This window comes from Chanos chanos, chromosome 7, assembly GCF_902362185.1.
Source record: "Chanos chanos chromosome 7, fChaCha1.1, whole genome shotgun sequence".
NCBI classification, from domain to species: domain Eukaryota; kingdom Metazoa; phylum Chordata; class Actinopteri; order Gonorynchiformes; family Chanidae; genus Chanos; species Chanos chanos.
Genome location: NC_044501.1, coordinates 34002570 through 34016786, shown reverse-complemented (window position 1 = coordinate 34016786; position 14217 = coordinate 34002570). Strand labels below are relative to the sequence as shown.

Below are 14217 nucleotides of genomic sequence, written 5' to 3'. Positions count from 1 at the left end.
AAAGGTCATCAATTTCCAGCTGTTAGGAAAATGATGTTCTGTGTACACAAGCGTTCAGTCATTGGGGGGGGGGGGGGGGGGGGGCGCAAGGCGGATCATACGACAACATGTAAGTCCCTCCAATCTCTTCCTAGACTGATGGACTTGACGGACTGGTTCTGATAGCAGATTAATCATTGATTTCATATTGGACTTTTAACAGCGAAAGTCCTCTGACGAGGTAAAGGTGAGGTCTAAGGCCGCTAGGTGCTAAAGCTCTCAGGTGAAGCTGCAACATTCGCACCGTGCTGAAACAGCCCACGCACACGCACGCACACACACACACACACACACACGCGTAACCATGCACATGCCCTGGCGTGGTGGTGTGTGTAGACACACAGATTTAGGCTGTGAAAATCCTCGTTTGCGGAGCAGACGCTCTATGCTTTCCCACCGACAATACTGGGAGCCCATACATCAAAGGCGCACAGATGTTAGAGAGCGAGTATAAAATTTGTGTTGTTCAGAGACTAAGAATCACATGAACTGTAACAGGCAGGCTGGCAGGCAGGCAGGTAGGCAGGCAGACACACACACACACACACACACAGGAAGAAAGAGCTTTATGGTTTTATGACCCTTGGACTCATCTGATCACTTAGTGTTCTTCTTGTCAGCGTTTGCCTTTATTTATATAACAGGGGAGAGGGTGAGCAAATCGGAAACCAACCGAGCCTCAAAAACGGAGGGATTTTTGCTTCTTCTCCAGCATCTGCATGAGCTCTACACGGGGCCAAATGTGTGTTAATATCCAAACCGTACCACAGCCAATCCTGGCAAACAGGAAGCTCTTTAAAAAAAAAAAAAAAATTACAATACAGCAAAAGGCTCCAAGTACATTGTGACAACAGAGGCGCAAAACAAACGCACGTGCTTCCATGTGTTGGTAATTCAGGGAATTAAAAAAAAATAATAATAAAATACTTCACATGTAGCCAGCGTGTGAGGTAAGCTGCAGTCCACTTTAAGCCTGTGTGCATGTGTGAGCTCTTTCCATATGTGTGTGTGTGTGAGAGAGAGAGAGAAAGAGAGAGAGAGAGAGAGTGTGTCAGACTGTACGGGTGAGAGATTAATCAATGTAGGGAAGGCAGCTCTGACTAGCCTTTGCACCGTTATAACCCAGAGGTGTTTTTTCCTCCCCCCCTTCCACCACTGAGATAATCTGTCCTAGCTTATCGTGACGAATCCTCAATTCATTTTCATCTCGCTAGAGCAAAACAGCACCTGCACGGACTAGCACTAGACAGATTAGCGTCCTGAGCTAGCATTACAGATCAGGACCGATCAGAGACACTGACGGATAATCTGCCTTGTGTGTCCACAACTGAATGAGTCACACAAAGATCCACTTAAAAACCTTCCACCGTCTAGCTTGGTTCAAAACTTACCTTCATCTGTATGCGTCCCTGCCTGTACAGGTCGTGAATGGATGCTTACATCGAGAGCATAAAGTAATTTATATGTGCTCTTGGCACCTTATATGGGAAGCCACTGAATCAGTATTCTCATTCCCAGGCGCTGTGCTACACATGTAGTGACGTCTGTGTGCTAAGCTGTCACAGAAAGGGGCTGGAAGAGAGAGAGAGAGAGAGAGAGAGAGAGAGAGAGACGGGATCCTGTCGGAGCTGGGAGATTTTTTTCGGGGGGAATAGAACAGAGCGGCCGAGCGACGTTCGGTTTCGTTTGAACCTCTCGACTAGCCGCAGCCCCCCCCCCCCATGAACGGCTCTGTTCTCCGACCGGTCACCTCTTAACGTCGCGTCTTTCTATTTAGACTCAGTTGCTCGTTCTCAGTTGCGAGAGCAAACGTTATTAGAAGTGAGAGCAACGACAAAACAGAGCTTTTCTGATGACATAATTAAGACTGATACATGTGTATATTTTTGCCATGCTAAAATACTGCCTTTTTAAGTGTACGGTTCAAGTTAATGACAAGCTACATCTATGTGCTTAGAGAAGTACGGATGGGAAAATAGCTCACAAGTATGTGACTTGGTTGCTCAGTTCCCCCCGGGGGGCCAGCGGTTCTTTAGGTAATAAGCCAGTGTGACTGTGATAAAAGCCAAGATGATGCTCTTCTGTCTAACAGGGCTCTTAAAAATCAGCTCCAGTCATTCACTGTCAAAGAGTCAATTGCTTTTGGAGCAGCTTTGTTTCCATTCGCCTCAGTGGGGAACAGTTAGAGGAAACCAGCACAACAGCAATTAAGAATCTAAAGGGTGAAACAGCTGCAGATGATCAGCACCGCTGAACATCAATTTAAATTAAAAAAACAAAAAACAAAAACAAAACATCATAACGCCGGATTATCACACACATATCGAGGTACTGCCCCCTTGGGAGACTGTAGTGACAGTCTAAATCGTGTGAGTGAGCGAAACAAATCAAGGGCGAAGGGTGAAGACTTGGGAACAGGTGATAAGGTCTCTCCCTGACTCTAAATCGGTGTCTGTGGGTAAAGGGAAACTGTCCTGTGTAACATTAGCTCGCGGTTTCGGGTCTCGTCGTCAGTGTGAAGACACACTGTAAGGTGGCAAAGGACATGGAAACCTGGTGTCAACACTTAGTGGAGCAGAGTGTGTTTTCACACACGCACATCACAACATGACCAAACGGCCCAAGTCTTTGGATGCTTGGTTAGGCTAGCCGTAAACTTTACAGAGAGGGACAGCTCCTGAAAGCCTTGAACAACAGTCTTATAAACACACTTCCTTGACTTAAAATACATTCATAACAAACACAATCATTCTGTGTCCTGACCACAGTGGTTTAGTGTGCTTCACGGTACACAACAGTTACTTAATCCCAATCACAGATTTACAACAAACCAGCTCAACTACCCCAAACCTCATCAACGTACACTTTTCAAAAGTCACCAGAGAGGGAGAATGAGACCAGTTTTCAAGTAGATGTAGAAATTTTGTTTGAAATGCACGCATCTTGAATCCTGCCTTTTATGCAGACCGTATAATACTCCAAAGATGAGCGTCATAAGAAAATATTTTATGACAAAATAAACAAACAATTCTGTACTGTCCCTTCCCATTATGTTTACTAGAGCTCACCCACTTCATAACAGTTTAATAAACACCAATGACTTCTCTCTTCATTACTCTCTACTGCAGTTCTGATCATTCTGAAGGACAAAACAGCAAATCATTGGAAGAACTCTCTGAACTTTCGTTTAATATCAGGAAAGAAAAAAAAAAGAGCGTGGACAGGAAGGTGACAGAAAAGAGAAGGCTTATTTTTCACTACATCACCAAAGTGCACGCGCACTCAGGTAGGACTTGACAAGACAGCTGCCGCATTTATCCAACTCTGCGTTAGTCATCACTGCATCAGCAATTGGTGGACACACAATCTCTTTCCTTCTTCCTCTGCAGTTCAAATTCCATCCAGGAAACGCTGAGTAACCTTTCGGGTTGGAAATGCAGGTATATGACCGAAGATTAAACAGTGGATGAAAAAAAAGTAACCATACACACCCTCACAACAGCTTAATTTTCACCTCTGTATCTCTTCCACCAAATTACCCTGTCTTTGATCTTCGAATAATAATGAGGTGGGAATCTCAAGCCTGCTCGCTGTTGGCATGAGGCTTCCCACGACACTACAGAAAAATGATACACGCACATAGAGAGAAGGCGCTGACCCATCTTGTGCCTTGAATTTCTTGCCAAGCCGCTCATTAAACTCCTTGTAAATTAGCAGGCTAGCCGTTTAACATGTGGCCATCCTTATGCGAAGACACCTGCCACTGCTGAAGCCATCACGTTTTGCATTTACCAGCGCTAACATGATTCGTTCTTCCACACTGTACAAAATGAGCAATGTGGTGTAGAGATCGACCAAAAAGGGCACAGACACTCGTTCTGTACAAATACAGAATTTCAGTTCAGACTCTCTTAAGACCTCTCATGACGTAAATCCATTTGTTAAATTGTGGTGCGCATTTCCGAGTTAGCTGATAAGACATAACGACTACCTCTAACGCAGATTCAAAAGCGAAGGTGCGAAATTGACCAAGTGCATTGACGCTGAGCTTGAACAAACAGGGCACGAGCAAAGCTTTCAACGAAACGCGTGTTTGACGTTCTAAAAACACTTATTTTTTCCTGAAAATGAATTTTTGCTAGGTGCCATTTTTAGAAAGTCAGACATGAGTGCGTCCGTGACAGACAAATATTACAAGCTAATTTCTGTGGTTTCTGCGTGGGTAAAAGTGAACCGCTAACCAGCTAGGTTAGGCCCTCAAAGTACCAAGCAGATTAGATACCCAAGTTAACTCTGCTAATAGGCAGCTAAACTTTGCCGTGGAAAAGGCACCCAGTGACAAATCCAACTAGTACCACTCCACAAACATCTTCAGTTGACTACAAACAATGCTGACACAGTTTTGTATATTAACGGTTACATTTACTTTCTAATAACAGAATATGTGGTTAGGCTTACCTGGCCTGATGAATTTTCGATGACAGCCAATAATGGTGGCCGGCTTGACATTTTGAGTCAGGGATATTCGAAAATTGGGGCCGGGGATAACAAAAAAAGTCTTTTAGAGTTGGGCACACATTTAGTGATAGTAGATAACACTATCCTGAGATCCTCGTTTCACGTAAAAAGAGTAAAATAAGGTCCAAATTAGCAAGCTAGCTGATAGCTAGCCACACAGACAGTGATCAACAAGTTGAATCCCACATTAGTTAGCTTGCTAGCAAGAGGTACGTGTCCATTTCAAATAGGTAAAGACGGTGTGAAGTTTCAAACCGCCAATTCCGATTAAATTCGTTGCCCAGTCGATTTTTTTCGTTTCAGTTGGCCTGTAGGTTTAATCAAATAAACTAGCAGCCAATCCACGTATTCGAACTAACTTATACAAGCTGGTCAATGGTGTATGTGTGGTCTAGTTGAAAAACAGATTAGACGACATGGTCTTCCAGGGGACACCAACGTGTCAAAACTATCAAATACTTTCTTGATAAAAACAAACACCAACGTAGTCAATGCTGACGTATATTCAGACAGCTTTTGAGGATTTCTTCCTTGAAAAGCACTGGCTGGGAAAAAATCAAACCCGATGATTCAAATCTTCAGGCCGATTAGAATCGGGTGTAATTTGACCGACCTTCGCTGCGGAAAAAATAAGAGGCAGTGCCAACAATAAAAGAAAAAAACCAAAACGCCTCCTTCAGTGTACCGAAACTAAGAAAGGTCGTACAAGAGGGATGGGACACAGCAAAAACAAGTCATGATAACTATTGTGGTCGGGTGTGGAATTGAGACTGCTAATCCAGGCAGTCGATGACTAGCTAGCGTTAGCTCGTGAGCTAGCCAACCTAGCAAATGAGCAATACCTTAACTGACAAAAATTCAAAGAAATCCAACTCCTCCACATTCCCCTTTTACGTGATTCGAAGATGGTCGTTGATATGTAAGAGGACAAATGTTGTTTGTTTAAAGGCAAGGTTTCCAAAACATCCAAAGAAGCCGTCAAGTTGTAAAATCCATTATTGGCAACGTTAAGTGGCTTGCTTTCTTCCTTACTGGGTGAGAACGACAGGGTCAGTGTAAGGGAATCGTTCAGGCAGCAGCGCAGCTTGTGTGTGCAGAAGCGCGGGGGGAGATACCGGAACAAGCGCGAGGTAACATGGCCGATCCTAGGCACAGCTGGGATGGGAGGGGCGACGCAAGCAGAGGCATAGACGGATCGGCTAACTTCGGCATCATTCGCAATGTGCGACTGACTGCAGACCACGATTTTCATAAACACTTTCCCCCCACGTTCCTCTGTGCTGCAGTACAACTACAGGCTATGGACTGAAGACGTAGGCTGACATCAAGCGGTCACAACCGCAAAAAAAAAAAAGAAAAAAAATCGTATTGTTTACAAACCAATCGTTTTTCTAGTGCCTCGATAAGGTAGCGGGTCTCATGAAAATGTGTAAAGTATGGGACGCAATTAAATGTAAGTGCTCTCCAGGGAATAAGTATAAAGTGTAATTTCGACAAGTGTACTGAATAAATATTTACAGAAATATAGCAATACATGGGCTCATCAAGCGCTACTATATAGAACCTTCTGGACTCAGTCCATCAGTTCACTACAGGTGCAGTGTGCAAAAAAAAAAGAATTACAAATAATACAAATAATTGAGAACATGAGATACAAAGTTTTAATGTACAATCACATGTTTATTTAAAAATTTAAACTTAAAGTTCCAAATATGGACATCTTAACAGGCATGTTAAGGGTTGCTATTCACACAAATAAAAAACTGTAAACAAATCAAAAGAAAGCTAAAACAGGACTTGTGCTCCTCTCTCTCTCTCATTAAAACAGCCACCTAAGGCAAATCTTCATCCACAAGTTCCTCCAGGTGCATAGTGATGAGGTCTGAAAAGAACTTTCCTTCGTTATCTCCTCCTCCAAAAATCAGTAAGGTCTGATGGGCTGAATCTGTGTCCTCTCCACGCTCTGCTTCATCCATAAAACCCTTAAAAAAAAAAACCAAACAAACAAAAACTAAATCTTAACTTTCCTGTAACTCCACGTGCTTCCAAAGCAAAGGTTACAACGACGACAGGAAGACAAAAAAAAAACGTAGTCACATCAAATTAAAGCTCCTGAAATCCTGTCTTGAAATGCTGTCTTAAAAAAAAATAAAAAATACTTGTGTTTAATGCTTCACAGCGTATGAAACATGAATCCTGTACCTTCAGGTGCGCTGTTGCCATGGCGATTATGGAATGTCCAGCTCGGGGTACAGAGGTAAGCTGCGGGTGAACAACAGATGTCCAGCAGCTTGTGTCTAAAAAAAACATCACATATATTAACATAACACAACTTCTTATGAAATAATGTTTATGAGCTTTTAAAAATAGGATAAAAAGGACAATTTCCTGCCACGTTCAAAACCAAAACAGTGTTTCAACAGAGAACAATACAGTTCCTATTTTACATGCAGTGTGGAAGGCCTAGTCCTAAACACAGGTCAATAACAGGAAATGGTCTCTCTATACCTCGGCTACATTTATCACTTAAGTATGGCTGCAGCAGGCCGTGAGACACATGCAAAGACACTGTCGGAGAGGGCGGGAGCATTTTCTCTCACCTGTGTGGAAGATGAAGGTGTCACTCAGGGCGTTGTTTCCGTCATACCCTCCATGGACCAAGAAGCGCGAGTCCGAGAGAACAGCACAGCCATGCCAACTGTAACAAAGGCCAAAGGTCAGAGGTCAAAGCAATTTTTTTTTGTGCCTTCATAATCATCTAAAGGCAAGACCCACAGGTTTATAGAAGGTTTTTTTTTGTTTTGTTTTTCGTGTTATAAACTAAATAATTGAACTGCTCAAGATTTTATTAAAAAAAAAAAAAAGAGAGAGAAATAAAAAAAACAAAAAAAAAACAAACACACACACACACACACACACACAATAAACCAGAACAGCTATTTCAATCCACAATTTAAGATTCAATGTGCAAAGACTAATAAACAAGAAAAAAAACAAAACAAAACTAAATAATATCAACGGTGATGCACAATTATGCACGACAGGTTCGCTCGGCTCACAAGAGTATCCAGCAATTTCTAGAATAAAGGGAAAATCTCCTGTAGGAACGAGGGACCGATGCCAGATGGCCGTTTCGTTGCGATGAGACTACCTTCTCGGCGAGGGTGCCGCTCCACTCGTCTTCACAGCTGAAAACTCCATCAGTCCTGAGACAGGATGTTGCATAATCAGATATCTCACAGAAATACGAGTGCTAAAAAGGAGGCCGATTCTCTCTGCATTCCATGGTAAACAGTGAGGATAAACAGACAGAGCCCTGGGAGAATTGACTTAACTATACATGTGTTCACAACAAATAAACAGCACTGCATGAGAAATGGAGAGTTTCCTGAGATGGGTACAGTATTTCACGGAGTTTCATAAGACAGCAGATGAATGCGTGGATAATGATTAAAATACAGCATAATCGTACGAACTTCTAAACAACGCTCCCTAGAACTGAAACGGTAGATTATATAACACGAGCTCTCCAGTGGGCCTTCCCGTCATTCAAAGTAAATATCTATTACGGTTCAGGATCATTAACATTACACAGTTAGAACCAACAGTGGAGATTGGCTGGTAAACAGGTGGTGGTAAACAGCAGTGTGTCTCACCCAGGTCCAAGGTATACATATCATTGAAGCACACAGGAGTGTCCCAACCCCCGAAAACAAAGATTTTCCCCTGGATAACGCAAGCAGAATGCCTGGGACAAACAAGGAGAGAACAAAAGAACAGCATAAATATTCTAGCGTTTTGTGTGTGTGTGTGTGGTGTGTATGCGCGTCAAGGCTACACAAAGTAATGATTTACAGTTCTCTAATTTCTCCATTTGTGCAGTCTCCAGTTCCACACGCGAATATATCAGTGAAACTGTATGTCTGTCAAACAGGTCCGCTCTGCTTTTACCCAGAACGTGGTGCAGGTCGGTCGCCGTTGACGATGGGCTGATACCAAATGGCCATGTCGGGGTTGAAGATGTAGATGGAGTCACTGCATCCATCAGGTTCGGGGTGGGGGCGAGGGAACACCCCTCCAAACACAAAGAGCTCCCCCCTGAAAAGACTGCAGCTGTGATAGGCCAAAGGAGGAACTTTACCCTGTGCCTGGAATGAGATCACATCCTTTGTATAAACAAAACCGGTACTATTAATAATCATCTTATCACTGCCTTAAAGCTGAGATGTTTCCAAATTTGGGACCAACTGACCTTTCAGAAATCAACATTTGCTCGCTAACAGAAAAAATAAACAAGAGACAGCTACTCAAATTGAATTTATTCTGTACCGTCTTCAACGATCAGAAACCATAATCTCTTCTGCTCACCTCTACCATGGTCCAACGCCAGCTCTGAGTGTCTAAGATGTGGACGTCGTTGAACCACTTCTTGTGTTTGGAGCCACCAAACACAAAGATCCGTTTTGAGTCCGGGTCATAAGCGGCGGTATGACCAATGCGAGCCTCGGGAGTGGGTCCCTCCGCGAGAGTTTCTGCCGGAACCCAAGACAGGTCCTCTGGAGGGGGAAGACCAAACAGACACAACGCTATTAGTTATCAGTGTTCACAAAATGTTCTGCTTCAGTCTCTTAAAACTGAGTCGCCCTGAGCAAAACAATAACATCTGGGCGAAAGCAGAGCTGGTGGAACGCCAACCATTTCAAAACTGTAACGGTCAACTTGAAAATACAACGAAGGCACACTGGCACTTTGAGAGGCGACTGTTGCTCTCCAGTTTATTTGAGCGACTCACCAATGCAAAGCTTCCAGATGGGATCTTTACAGAACTGCATTCTGGAGCCCTGTCCTCCAATCAGAATGGCTGTTTGAGGGTCAATAAGACAGAGGGTCTGACCCCAGCGACCTGACGGACTATCCAAGGGAGCTGCGGGGAGGACACATCATAAATCATGTAATTCAAACTCAGACCGATTCTCTATTTCTCACACTCACACACACACGGAAAGATATTCACATATGCTGACAGATATGATAACACAGGCACAAAACAACATTATGCAAGAAATTAATACAGACACAGCGAGGACCGACACACACCAGCCTGAGCGGGAGTTTTAGCCTGTTTTCCCTTAGCTCTTTGGTTCTGAGGGGTACAGCCGGCGGCCTTCTCCTCTTTCGGGTGGAACAGGAGTGTCTGTCTGCCTCGGGGGTTGTTCCTGCCACGTCTGTGTGGAGTGGCTTGTTCAGAGGGTGAGCGGGCATTGGGGCACAGATTCTCTTGCCCTGTGTGCTCCTCTTCTTCCTTTCCCCTCTTCCTCTTACCCAAACCCTCTCGCACGACAGGAACTGTTACATTGCTCTACGGCATTGAATGGAATGTCCCGATTAGCCTTGAGTTAATTATACATCAAGAAATCTAGCATATATTTCTATATAAAATGGTATTAAAAAAGAGAGAGAGATTCAGTCAATTCACTTCACCTCAGGAGTGCATTCCTTTCCACACATAGCGAGTACAGGGTCACTCAGGTCGCTCTTAATCTGAAACAGAGAGGTTCTGTGCTTAAAACCAAGTTTAACACAGTTTTGTTTTACATTTCATTTTTGTTGAGTGAACTGCATGCCTCACCATGTTCTTCCCCTCAAGTTTGACTGATAAAGTTGCACCAGAAGACCAAACACCATCCTCACTATACTCCCATGACAAAGATCTACGTGGGAGAGGAGATTTAAATGCAGTGGTTATACATGCAACAACAGATCCTAAAGGTGGACACGGAGCGCAAGTCAAAGTAACAGTCTTACTTGCTGAGTGGGGTTAGCTTGCCAGTAACGACGGGCATATCTCCTGCGTCTTTAAGCTCGACTGAGACGCTGGTACGATTTCCCCATCTCCCACTGGTAAACAATACCACCTGCTGGACAAACGGAGGTACTACAATGGATGCCGATTCAGGTTCACTGGAGCTGAAAAGAGGAAATAGAGAACCGTGTTTTCCAAAACAAACATATCGCTATGTCGACCGATTTTTTCTCGACATATTTAATAATAATCATGTTTGTATGCCTCTATCTGGTAGTTCAAATCTCATCATGAAAATTTGTAGAGAGGTATCACGACTGAGTCAGTTAAATAACCCTAAAGGGAGTTCTCATCAACGGTACAAGAACCCACCAAGAAAAAAAATCAAGTTTTATCCAGACTGGCTTTTGTATTGCATGATACGTATGGTGAAAAACAAGTTTATCCACACTATTCAGACGTCTTGAAAATCTTGAAAACTGATCAGTCGTAACATTGATCCATGATCTAGAAAGCGAAATACCGCTAACAATGTGAAGTCATCTGTCAGTTCTGCAAACGATTAATGCGGGATGCAAGCATTTGCTTTTAATAAATGCACAAGAGGAAAGCTGCATAGACACAGATAACATGCCCAGTTCATATTTACCTTAAAATCTGTCGCGGTGGATCGTCTACCCCAAACACTGCATATACACTTAAATCGTCCATTTTACGATTCATTTACAAGAAGAAATTGTTGAAGTGACCCTTCAGTCAATGAAAAACCACGGCCGACGAGCTTCATGCAATATTCACCAGCTAAAACGTAAAAACTAAGCTTGTAATGTCTAACTCCCGCCAAGTTAGTACACAAATACGAAAGGCGCGCCACCTCCTATTCTTTAGGGATTGATTGGTTCCGTGTAGCAGTTGATTGTCAGTCATCCAAGCCAATGAGAACTGGAACTGAATTCGAGGGCGTTTCGTGTTGTCTACACGATAAGATCTTTATTATGATTTTGGAAATTTGTTATAAAAAAACAAAAATAAAAAAATATACATACCTCCTCACTTTTAATCATTTGTCTATAACTCTGAAATATTTACTGATAATGTCGTTCAACCAACTGGTTTGTATTAGGCCCACCACTTGTCTTGAACACCGAATGTCCTTACAAACTTCGAGTCGACACGCCCACACCCTCACGCCTCTGGAACCCCCAGCCAGACGAGGGTTGAGAAGGAAGAAAATACTGGGGAGAGCCAGGGGAATTCTTAAATGGAGAAAGATATACTGTTAGAGGCTATAAAATATAGCCTCAGAAAGTGTAGGCAGAATTTAAGGGTGGTATTATTGTGTAGCTCTGCTATTTAGATAAATGTAATAACTGACCAGTGACGTCGGTCAAGCAGGTCTCTGCCCGCAGTGTTACAGCCTGAAATTCTTAATAACCGCTGAATAGTCTTACTGAATTATTTGTCGGGCCACCAGTTTCAACAATCTGATGAAACAGGTTTGGTCACCCTAACTTAATGTTGAAGTGAAATTGAATGATGCTTGAAATGAAACTGAATGGTATATGCAAGTTTAGAACTGCATGACAAATTAAATGAACATATGTAATCTCCACACCAGTGCTGTCACCTACAGCCGGACGCACACGCACAAAATCAAATAATTTATTTTCTACTTTATTCATCTCACCTCTTACCTATTAAATACTCCTAATGTGTGCTTTTGAAGACCCTTACATATCTGATTATGAATCTCTGGAGTAAGAAATACTTTTGACATTTTTTGACAACTTTTCGAATGCATGTGTAATCGGAGAGTCATAGCCAAAAATATTTGCATGACTGTTGTTTCTGGAACCATTATCTCAGGCAAAAACAATCATTAATTTAGAGGTTTGGCTATTCACATATTTATTTACGCAATTGTATGTGTAAACACACAAGATTTTTTGACAGCAATATTTCCATACAGGAATGGACTTATCCCAAGCTCTCGCTCTAGGAATGTGTACTTTGCCCACGTTTAAATTTTATTGTGTCAGAGTCGTCCTTATGACATATATAAAACCCTGTCAAAGTACATGAAATATCCCCGTTGAAAACGAAGAATACGCATACGGGGGCATTTCATTTCCGATTGTCGATGACAAACTCTTCGGCAGTGACTGTAACCGCATATTCAATGTCGTGGGTACCGTGCACGACATTGCATGCAACTACGCCTACTGTGTACAAATTTCGAGAAAACTGGTTTTCATGGGTTGTTGTTAATTGCAGTCTTTATGTATTACGAAAGAATCCTGTGAAATCTTTCTTTGAACCTCTTGCCAGCATGGTAGAAGGTAGGGAACTTGAGGGGAGCTATTATGTTTGAAGTTCTTTGAGGATCATAGTGATGCAGGGAATGGGTTTCTGTGGCGTCTGAAAGCGTAAGCATAAAAAGAACATCATAATAGTTGCGGTGAATGAGGCAGAGAATGTTACCACCCCGCAAATATGTTAACCCAAGAGTCACTTCTTTATCAGTGAGCCATGGGCAGGCAAATACACACAGCAAAGTATTGAGGTATACCGGAGTATGTGATGACAAGGAGGTGTGGGGTGGTGGGTTCTGAGGAAGTTCCACTGAATGGGGAAAGAGGTTTGGTGACCTAAAAGCCTCAACCATCAAGCCACTCCAACAGGCAGTTTCAGTCTGACTGTTTGACATGGCTGAAGATACGTCACTGTCGGCTCCAGCGCCAGCTCAACGTCACATACAATGTTTGAGCATTTTGCATCTTCGATAGAGCGTTGTAGTTTCAAGGAATTAACGGCGTTTTCGTTACTTTCGGAGGCACGGTGAAATGACAGAACAACTTTAATACCACCCTTCTGAGTTAAATGTCCCGCCAAAAAAGCAAGCGGAGGGTATATGCCTATATCGATCTTCTCGATACAGAAATCTTCGTTGGCTCTGGGTATTACCTCACATTGTATGTGAACTCCAGCGCAAATAAAGACTTCACTCATACTCAAGGATGTGTTGTGGACAAAGAAGAAAAGTAGAAAATAGCAGGTAAGACCCCTGGATAGATTTGTGAAATTATGATGAATACCACCTGCGAAATTTATGTTGACCAACGTATAGTACTTCCTTTTTTTCACTCTGAAATATTTACGTTTCACTTTAAATAACCGGGTTAATCATTGTACAAAATGGCTTTGGCCTTTAATAACAACAGATGGTGATAAAGAAACACTGTATTGTTGAGAACTCAGTTTCACAAATTTGCTTATGTTAAACTAATTACATTACACGGTCAAGATCCTAAAAAATAAATTTAGCTCTCGGTATATAATCCAGCCTCAGCCCCTCCCAATTTTATCTAGTGAAGTGGGTGACATGCCCCTTTCACAATTCCATAATGTTACATCAGGGCCGTGCTGGGCTAGTTTGGTCGTACATTACTAAGGTTCAGTGAGTTACATTTAAAAAGGAATGTTCATAAGGGAAGTGGCAATATATTTGTTTCAACTTGCCTCTCTAACACTGGATTGGAGGTTGCTCCTTTTGGAATGCATTTAGTCTGTGATTAAAACCCTTCATTGAAACCACAACACAAAGATTATTAATGTTATTGGCCTTAACATATCTGAAGGTTAGAAATGCTAATAAGGCAATTTAAACCATTTTTAAGAATGCTTTTGGGGAGAAATAAAAGCACAAACCTAATTTTACAGAAACATTACAAATCGAACAGATATGGAAAGTGAAAGAGGAAGTGAAGGTCTGTAAGGTTCATTTAGTAATTGTTCTTGTCAAAGATGCGTATACGGACCAACCCCACGATTAATTACATGATCACTCATTTTAGTAC

General features: G+C 42.4%; 2 protein-coding genes across 5 annotated transcripts in view; both read right to left on the bottom strand.

Annotated features, from left to right (window-relative positions):
* mark2b (MAP/microtubule affinity-regulating kinase 2b) overlaps positions 1 to 5548 on the bottom strand; it is a 35886-nt gene extending 30338 nt beyond the window's left edge. For all 4 annotated transcript variants that reach the window (XM_030779467.1, XM_030779468.1, XM_030779469.1 and 1 more), the window contains exon 1: positions 4498 to 5548. In XM_030779467.1, the coding sequence (XP_030635327.1) occupies positions 4498 to 4548 (51 nt within the window). In that variant the 5' untranslated portion in view covers positions 4549 to 5548. The remainder of the gene's footprint in view (positions 1 to 4497) is intronic.
* Positions 5549 to 6389: 841 nt separating this feature from the next.
* On the bottom strand, positions 6390 to 11071 carry krcp (kelch repeat-containing protein). Its single transcript, XM_030779218.1, has 13 exons — positions 11010 to 11071; positions 10363 to 10518; positions 10187 to 10268; positions 10039 to 10092; positions 9655 to 9916; positions 9350 to 9481; positions 8926 to 9113; positions 8509 to 8705; positions 8214 to 8305; positions 7709 to 7763; positions 7158 to 7255; positions 6760 to 6854; positions 6390 to 6539 (listed from the first exon to the last, which is right to left on the bottom strand). The coding sequence occupies exons 1-13, from the start codon at positions 11069 to 11071 to the stop codon at positions 6390 to 6392; spliced, it is 1623 nt and encodes a 540-aa protein (XP_030635078.1).
* Positions 11072 to 14217: the final 3146 nt, after the last annotated feature.